Here is a 10,182-nt window from a genome sequence, read left to right as displayed (position 1 = left end):
AGAAGTTAGCTGGCATATATTTTGCCATTCAGCAATGGATTTAGTAATTAAGTAGTACTGTATAGGTCTTATCAATTCAAGTGACCATTAACACTTATTTCAAGGTCTATTTTGTTGCCACTGCTTCATTGTACTGATGGAGTGTAAAAAGTAGTTAAAGTCAGAAACATTTTACTATTTTTATCTCACTTCAGAATCGTATTTATTTACAACAATTGTAAAGGATGGCTGAGTGACCACTCTTCCTCTTATGTGAAAGGAAAGGCCAACTTATTGAGACAAAATTGATCTGTTCAAGGATGCTATAACATATATTACTATGAAAATGTTAATGGGAATACAACTCAGTGGTACAGTGCTTGTCTGGCTAGTGCAAAGTCTAGAGTTTGATTTCTGACAGCAAAACAATAAACAAAAAAAACCCCAAAATAAAACAAAAAGTGCTACTTTATCAAGCAATACTTGTTGCCTTCAACACTGAAAGACAGCCTGAGGATGTCCGCAGTTCCTGGGAAGCTGTGTGTTCCCACTGGCAGAAGGGTTGCAGGCTGAAACTTTCCATGTCTGCTCTACAGCTTCATGTCACCATTCGCCCAAGGCCACTGGGTCCTCTCATATATCATCAGGATATAAACATCCTGACTGGTGTGCCCTGTTTATGTCAGTTACCAAGGAAGATCATGACATACGTGTCATCTCTCTGGGATGACCCCAGCCCCCTCACATGGCTCTGTGCATCCTTTTCACCCACCACATCCTTCACTGTACCACCCTCTGAGGACATACTTGCCCTCTCGCTTCCCTGACATTCTTCTCGAATTGAAGTTGCCTGGCACCTGATGCCAGAGCTCTCCTGCACCTCCTTCAGATACGTTGTGATTGTATTTGGAGTCACCCAAGAAGTGCTATTCATGTGCCCAAGGAAGATGGTTTTTGTTTTTATCTCCTAAAATCCACCTGCTTTTAATTTTAACCAGCAAGCTACAGTGACCTCTATTTCTCTTTTTGTAGTCAGCCAGGGATACTCCTCCCTTTGGTTTCTCTATTCTCAGTTCTTTAGCTTTTGTCTCTCCATAACCCTCCATGTTCACTCCAGTGGCAGTTCTGCACATACTCAGCGGTACGAGGATGGTATGTTCCGCACCCTGGCTTGCCACGTGGTAACCTCAGCTGTGAGCATCCTTTCGTTCACTCCAATTCAGGCACCCTGCACCCCTGGACATCCCCCTGACCTTCTCATTACTGACCACATACCTCCTTCCACACCTTCAATTTCAGTATCATCCTTTGGCCAATGCCTACATTTGCAGTTATTTTATTTCTCAAACTGCACACATTTCCTGAACCCACTGGCACCTGTAACACACTGCTCCTACTACTTCTCCCTGCCCCTCTCATGCCTCTGCTTACCTGGATGAAATCTAACTGCTCAGTCATTATAGCCACAGCTGTAATCTCACTTTTTTCCCTTTGTTCCAGCTATCCATCGTGGCAGAACCCCAATCCTCTTCTGTTTCTGCATCTGCACCCACAAGTAGAAAGTTACTGAAAACTTCAGGCTTATTGATCTTATTGAAAAACAGTGCATTTTCCAAATATATTCAAGCCCTGTCCTCCTAGAGGACAATTTTATCATCTTTTTCCTTCTGTAAATTTCTTTTTACAGAAGAAATTATACCCATCCAATACCATCTTCACTCTCAGCTGATACTCTAGCTTCCTGTTCTGCTAGAGAAACAAGCAAGAGAGGGCTTCAAGCTGTTCCACCATCCGCTGCTGCACTCTTGTTCTTCTGTGTCCATGCACACTGCCTTCTGCACTACCCGGAAGCTGCCTGTCCTTTCCTCCAAGACCAGGCTTATGTCTAAGGATATCAGTCCTGATCATTTCCCTCCCTTTTCTGCATCATCAGTCTACTAACTTTTCTATCGCATGATCCCAATCAGCTCATAAACATGTGGCAATTTTTCTCATGAAAGAGCATATATTTGTGATCCCATATTTCCAACTCTAGACAACTAAATTCTTTGCTTTTTTACAGGTAAATTCTAACAAGAATTAAGAGTTGTCTCTATTTGCTGTCTTCCACTCATTTTCTCCTTCTCACATGAACCTTTTATAGGCAGGCTATCACGCTCAGCAGTCTACCGGTGACAGTCCCAACATTGGTCAAGGTCAACAATGAGCCCTATGATGCAGGCTCTTATGTCACTTGAGATTCTGTTACTACTTGAGCAGCAACGGGGAATAGATCATCTCTCCCCTTAGGAATGCTTAAGTCCATTGGCTTCTTGTTTTCAAAAACTTTCTGGATTTCTTCCCACTATTTTCCACTTCTACGTACACAATCTGCCTTACTCTTTTTTTTTTTCCATAATTTTATTGGCAGAAGGATTTTTTCTTTTTTAATTTTTTGCTCCAAATGCCTTCAGGGCAGGTTTGGCTGGCTTGAGTTGTGGGGATTGAACTGCAACAACCTGAGCCTGACTACTTTGTTGAAGCAGCCACTTAAAGAACTGAGCTAAGAGGCAGGCCCCCGCCTTACTCTTTATTACTATTTCAATTTTGCAACTCTTGGTTTGCTTCCTCACCAGCCTCTTCCAGTCAATTGGCCTCTATACTATTATGAGCAAGCCAGGCACAGTCTCTTCAGGGCCTCTGGAGGGCTTGCGGGTTACTCAGTTGTTTAACTGCCTGCTTGAGAAAACACAGTCAGCTGGTTCGATCCAAGCTCTACATGTCTGACCAGACCCATCCTTAAGGCAGCCTGAGCCAGCACCCCCCCAACAAAAAAAAAATCATTCTTCAGGGCCTCTACGTGTGTGTGTTCCTCTCTAGACATCTCATTCCCTTGAGGTCACTATGGCATTTTCTTCGACACTTTTCAGTCTTCACTCTTGTAGTACCTGCTTGGTGAGACTTTCACTGATCACTTTACATAAAATTTTGCCTTTCCCCCTGGTATTTGCTATCTCTCCTTTTTGTTATACATTTCTTCACGACAGTGAAAAGTAGCTAACATAATGCTGAACATATTTATGCCTACATAACACAACATGGGTTTCTCCTACTAGAATAAAAGTTCAATGGTGATTTCTTTTCCATCTTCTGTCCTTATAACTATGTATAGAGCATATAGTGGGTGCTAAGTAATAGCCATAGAATGAGAAGAAATAAAATGTGGCTTTGTGGAAAATAGAGATCAATTTGTTATGATGTATTCTACAGCCCTAACTAATCAGAGAAGCACTACTATTTAGGGTGATTTGATCAAATTTTTAGGAGAATGCAAAATGGTCGGACTGTTTATGCAGTTCTACTGGGATGATTACAGTTGGCTTCTTCTAATTGCTCAATGACTCTAAAATAAATATGGAAACAATTTGCAAGTAGTGGTACACATTAGAAGAGAAGCTCCATTATCTGAACAGCAATGTCAGGGGAATGATCAACAACATTTGATTTAAGAAGTCTCTCAGGTTTCTACTGAAAAATGGGTATTAGAGGCAGGTGATTTAATAAGTAGGTATGTTTGAGGATTCATTTATCAATTTTTATCTGTAATGCAGGAAAATTGGCTTTGCTCGTATTTGAATAAACATTTATAGCTGCTTCTTTGAAAGCACAAATTGAGGAGAGGTATACTATAATTTGTTTATTCAAGGATGAAGAAATGATTCTAGTTTATTTTTATCCTCCATAAACAGCACTTTCTGGTTTTAATTCATACTGGGAATAAACAGTCATACCTTGCCACTCACACATACCAGACAAAAACACACAAACTGAAAACATGGACAAACTGAGCCCCCCCAGCTATTGGCATTTTATATGGTCAGAGTTGGCAAAGATCATCTTTGGGAATAAAAAGCAGTAACAGGAGTGTTAGGTAGGCTAACCAATGCATTGCCAACTACTCAGCGCAACTATTTTAAGGATAACCTGACTATTAGATACCTTAATTTAACATACTAATATAGAATCTGTAGTTCACGTAAGGGGTAAGAGATGTGCAGTTGTCCTTGGGTACCCATGGTGCAAGCCTAGTTCCAGAACTCCCACAATACAGTACGATGCAAAGAGATTCAAGTTCCTTGTATCAAGTGGTGTAGTGTTTGCATATAATCAACATACAACATCCATGTGCTTTAAGGCACCTCTCCATTACTAATAATACTTACTGCTAGTAAATGCTAAGTACATACTTGCTTGACACATTTTTAAGAATTTATATTTTTGTTGCTGTGTTCTTGCCCACACCCCCCTCAAGTGTCTCTAATCTGCTGTTGGCTGAATCCATAGACGTGGAACCTGTGGATATGAAGGGCTAAATATAAGCATCAGGAGTATATGCATGCATACACGTATGCATATATTTAGCACCCTAAATTATTTCCTTTGCATATCTATTTAAAATGTGACACTCCTTACTGAGCAGAATGTAGCATTTAAATCATCTATGCTCTAAATGGGTCATCCTACGCATGCCACGGGCACACATTCATATAGAAAGTGACTGTTGTGAAAGACAGATCACACATGCAAAATACAAAGATCAGGTGAAAAGCACTTGCGCATCTCCCACAGACAGCACATCGCAGTGTCTGTTACTATCGATCCCGCAGGCATAATTCATCTCTGCATTTGTTTGTTTGCTCATCTGCCACTATGCGGTGCCTGCTTACTGCTCGAGTCTTGAGATGAAACGCTCTGGCAGATAGCAGATGTACCAATTAATAACCTGTCAGGTCTGATGGATAGAAGACGAAAAGTGTCCTCACACATGTCTGCAGCATGGCTTTCTTCCCTACTTCAGGGCTCTGTGGGTCAGGAGACACACTCAGCCTCCCTGGGGGGAGCCCAAACTGTCTCATTAGCGTCTATCTTTGACGACACCGTGATGCGGCCTTTGAGAGGCTGACTCACCTGCTCTTCTCCAAGGATCCTGAAGTGATGGAGCTCTTTAATCAAGGAGTTGGGGCAGCCAGCTGTTGGAGAGAAAAATTAATCACTAAAATGTCATCCTTATTCTGTGCAAGATACATTCTTACATGCGGTTATGACTATCAATGACCAAAGCTGATGTTTGGGAGGATGTAAATGTGTGCTTGGAAACATGAGTCCAGCCAATCACAGAGAAGGCTGACCTTCATAATAGCAGTCTCTACCACCTCACTCCACCTGCAACTTGTTGGGGAAGGGTCACGTGTGATTCTGGCCAATCCCTTCCAGCTCCTTGTGATGACATTTGTGGAGCCATAGGATACGTGTCACACATTTCTCTTCTTTGTCACCTATCCCTAACACAGAACCAGGGTTTGGAGCAGGAGAGAGCTGGTGACTGCGGGTTCTCATTGACTGACTCCTGTTTCCTCAACCCCCAGGGGCAGGGAGGCTCAGTGCAATTCCAGAATGGAGAACAGAGCAGGTGGGTGTTCTATCTTTACAGGATTCACCGAGGTTGAGGAAACCCGCCTGGCTCTTCCAGAAGGCTGTGTTCATCAAGATCCATATTTTGCCCTTAAGCTTGGGAAGCTCTTTTATGGAAGGACCCTGGGATAGGGTGTGGAAATCTTTCCACCCATCACTCTTACCTGTTCAGGCTTTCACATTTTATTTCTTCAGTTATAATGAGGTAATTAAATACATACATGAACAAATAATATATATGGCTGTCTATATATACACCTACATTTATATGTTTACAAATTAGTATGTACTTATTCTCCATTAAAATGTGTTCTATTCCTGTCTTTTCAATATAATTATTCCATAATATTATAGTGTACTTATTTACAACATTAACTCTGGAAGCAAAATGGATATAAAACTTGTTTCTTTGAGATAAGACCTAGGGATCTCAACTGAAGTTTCTATCAAGGAGATTGGATCATATGAGGAACACATCAAAGATATCACAGTGATTTCTTATTTCACTCAGCATTGTGATGCAAGAATAGTTGGAGGTAGTGAGGGTGTTTGAGCAAAGCAGGCTAAGGAATGATAAAACTTGTCATCACATGGGTGAAGGCATCCTTTACAAGGGTAGTTTGGCTTGTGCATTGTTTTAGGAGGCAGGACTTACACCAACAGAAAAACAAAAAAAATGACTTCTTAAGCCATTGATGGAAGGTTTGTAAATAGAGGCTATGTGAGCTTTTCCGTAAGATATTTTAAAGAAGAATTTGAGTAGAGTGGCTGATTTTATGAGTCAACTTGACCAACCCAAGTAATACCCAGATGGCCAGTAAAAACATTATTTCTGTGTATGTCAATGAAGGTCTGTCAAGAAAGGATTAACAAGTGTTCAGACAATGTACTGAATGAAGAAGATTGCCCTCACTTCATCCAGGATACCTCAGATCTGAACAGAACGAACAAGAAAGAGGTTTAGTTATCAGTCTTTTCTGGAGCTGGAACATCCACCTTCTCTTGCCCTCAGAGTGCCTGGTTCTTGGGTTTCTCCTGTGCAACTCACTTAAGCCCCTGCCTCCCTGTCCTCAGCACCCCCAGTCTGAGTTGCAGAGCTTCCTGGATCTCAGCTACTCTCAACTCAACGGTCAGTTCCCCAAATAATTTTCTCCTATGCCTGTCTCTACAACTGATTCTGTTTCTTTGAAGAACCCCAACTAACACCTGGGTTAGTCACAATTCTGAAATTCTGCGGTCATGGAAAGTGCCAAGACAGAGTTATAATCTTTGGTAACACTCAGCATCTCCTGCTATCAGAAAATGGGTTCATAAATATTCACCTAGACAGTACAAAATATTTCTTCTTGAAGAAAACAAATAAAAATTTGGAGGCAAATATTTTGGTTGAAAACATGATCAATCCATGGCACAGAGTTGTCTGATACCGCAGACAAGGAAAGCTGCATCCCTTATATGAGAGACGTAATTAGGCTGAGTGCCTCTCCAGCAGGAGAACTTGCAGGTTCATGTTGTTACAATTTGGGGCCCAACAGCTGACTCCTTCTACAGCGGGTCACTGTGGGAACGACCTGAAGGGTGTATTTCTATTGTTTGTTCCTCCCTTCTCTACCTACTACCTGGCCTCCATGATGTGAGCAGCTTTCTTCCACACCAAGGCCTTCTACGTGTTGTGTCTGCCTCTTAGGCACCTTCCCAGGGACTGCAAGCCTGAGCCTAAATAGACATGTTCTGATTGAGGTAATGTCCACCTCAGGATGGCTCTCCTAGTGGTCACCCGAACAATTAGTAAAAAGGGGTCCTGATCCATCATTCTTTTGACTGCAGTGCAACCAAAAACTGCTGTGTAGATTCAGCTTAAGGTCATTTAGAATTTCTAACATCCTTTCTGGGAGCAAGCAGTCACAGTATAGATTTTTGAAATGAATCAGAAAGAAATAGAGAATGATCAAATGTGAGGGCTGTTTTGGCAGCAAGAGCCAGCACATGGTCTAGGCTGAGAGTATAAAGGGAACAGCCTCGAGGAAAAAGGATGGAAACTGGAACCAGCACACAGCCAAGGCAGCAGGTATGGGGCCGAAGGGTCTACACTAGTCTTTCAAGGCTCTGCTTAGGGTCACTAAAATGACAGCACCTGCCACAATAAATCCATAGTTTACTTTGGTTTTGTATTTTTATTTATCTTTATAAGTTTTTATTTTGGTGTTATTTATTTATTTATTTGTATATTTGATACAGGGTTTCACTACACAGTTCCAACTCCTACTGATCCTCCTATTTCTGTAATCCCAGCACTGGGATCATAGGCATGTGCCACCATGCCTGCTTGCAGGGCCAGCACAGTGTGCCCAGGATTCTGGGGTTGGCATGGTATCAGTACTGGGGACTGAACTTGGGACCTTGTGCTTACCAGGCAGGAGCTTAGACCACAGAGCTACCCCCAGCCCTCTTTTACTTACTTAAGCATAAAATGTTTATATTTCAGTTTATTTCTAGATATCTTTTTATTTTATTTTATTGAGAAACACATATCAATGAGACAGTTTCAAAGCAGATTAATAGGACATTTTCAATAATTAATACATTGTACATTGGTATCTTCTTAGTAGTTATCCATAGTACAAGAAGCAGACAGGATATCCTGTCCAAACACATATTAGTACAAATCTTTCTTCTCATTGAATTAAGCGAAAGTAGCTGTATATCTATCCTAACTATTCTGAATATACAAATACAGACTGGTCCTTCCTTTGTATCCCCCTTTTTTTGTTTAGTCCTGTCAGAGATGGGTATTCCATTGGCATCTAAATATTATAGGTGCTTGAATTTAGCAAAACAACCCAACACAGTCCATCAGTCCACAGTAGTAGTGGGTTATCCAAAGAAGTTGTTGACTAGAGCCTTGTACAGCTCAGCATATTAATATGGCTTTACTTTATGCACCTCATTTTTATACTTTTCTACTGAATGGTTAAGACCAAGATAAAGCAAGACCTATATAACAAGAAATGTAACTTTTGTATCTGATAAGGTCAGTCAATTCCCCTCAGGATTTATCCTGAAACCCTGTACTGCACTTTGTAGATCCCTTGTCAGTGTCAGCCATGTGGATGCTAGATATCTTTTTAAAATATTACCTTAAGATAATTTCCTTCAGCTAAGAAGGTGTTTTTTTTGTTTTGTTTTGTTTTGTTTTGTTTTGTTTTGTTTTGTTTTGTTTTTGCCAGCTCAGGCCACCCTGAGGGTGGGGCTGGCTTGGTATGTGGTGCCCACGATCGAACTGCAGTCCCCTACACCTGCCTAAGCTTGCCTAAGCAGGTACTTTAGACTGCTGAGCTATCTCGCTGGCCCCAACTAAGAAGTTTAAAAGGACTTTTTCCCCTTACAATTGTCTTTTACATAACTTGAACTTGAGAACAATGACTTTGACTTATTTTTATTTTAGGTAAAATAGAAAAACAGAATTTGAGATGAGCTCTTTTCAGAATTTATATTCCAGTGTTCTCTTAAACTGTGAGTAAAAGGATGGATGTCAGTGATGGCTCCATAATCACTGAAGCACCTGGCAGGTGCAATAAAGTATAATAAACAAAGACGGATGCAGCATGTGGTTAGAAGTCACGAGCAGCGAGGGTCGAGATGTTGAGGATCATAGAGGAGAACCTGTATGTACACTGTGTGCACCACAGGCGCACCACTGTGAGAAAGGGCAGCAATGGACTCAGTGTACAAAGAGCTTTAAAAATATCAAATTTAATGTTGGAAGTGGTAGAATACATCTGTAATTAATCCTAGACACCTAGGAGGATGAGGCAAGAGGATTGAAAGTTTAAGGCCAGCTTGGGGAATTTAACGAGGCTCTTTCTCAATGTACAATTGGCAAAGGGGCAGTAGCTCAGTGGTACAGCACTTGCTTAGCACATAAAAGTCCTTTGATTCAATCCCTACTAATGAAAACAAAAGCAAAAACAAAACAAAACTAGAAATTCAAGGCAGGTTCACAGAAGGTTTGTGTAGGGAAAATGAAAGCTGTCAGAATCCAAATGCAGTCACCTGTGTGAAGTTCTAACAGAAATAATAACTAAAAGCTGAGAAGTTATGAGAGAGATCTCATGAATGTATGCCTAATGAGTAGGAATACTTGCGCAACCTTGCACAGTGGCCACACAAACCTAGGCCATAAGCAGTTCCACAAGGATGGACTATATCTTTTGCCTTGCACTGGTACACTCTTGTTATGGCCTGCCAGGGTTTAGATCTAGAATGTTCCACAAAGACTCCTGTGTTTAGATGCGGGAATTTTGGAAGGTCACTGGATGAGGGGTATGCCATACTCATTAGTGGATTAGTTCATCTACAAGTTAAGCAGCTGGACATGCTATTAGGAGGAGGGTTATAGTTGGGGGCCACTGAGGTGTGATTTAGAAGGTTTTTTTTTTTTTTTTTTTAAGACACAATGGTATTTTATATGATTGCAGTCAGGACAGATTTTTTTAAAAAATTTTTTGGGAACAGAGTCTTGCTATGCAGCTTGGGCTCATAGTGATCCTCCTGTCTCAGCCTCCTCAGGGATTATAGATGTGAGCCACCACGCCTGGTTTTGGTGGCAGGCTTGGTGTGGGGCTGGCATGGCATATGGTACCAGGGATCGAACCCAGGTCCTTGCGCTCACCAGGCAGACACTTAGATTGCCAAGCTACCTCCCCAGTCCAGGCCTGATTTTATACATGACATAGAAAGGCATTACAAAAC

The 10,182-nt window shown here is 41.3% G+C and overlaps 1 protein-coding gene across 2 annotated transcripts in view; it reads right to left on the bottom strand.

The window, feature by feature from the left end:
- Prkn (parkin RBR E3 ubiquitin protein ligase) overlaps window positions 1-10,182 on the bottom strand; it is a 1,575,591-nt gene that overhangs the window by 238,409 nt on the left and 1,327,000 nt on the right. For both annotated transcript variants that reach the window (XM_023699288.1, XM_023699289.1), the window contains exon 8: window positions 4,927-4,988. In XM_023699288.1, coding sequence (XP_023555056.1) covers window positions 4,927-4,988 — 62 coding nt within the window. The remainder of the gene's footprint in view (window positions 1-4,926; window positions 4,989-10,182) is intronic.

Source organism: Octodon degus, unplaced genomic scaffold (assembly GCF_000260255.1).
Source record: "Octodon degus isolate 3935 unplaced genomic scaffold, OctDeg1.0 scaffold00112, whole genome shotgun sequence".
Lineage (NCBI taxonomy): Eukaryota > Metazoa > Chordata > Mammalia > Rodentia > Octodontidae > Octodon > Octodon degus.
The sequence above is the reverse complement of the archived record's forward strand: the minus strand, read 5'-3'. Positions and strand labels throughout refer to the sequence as shown.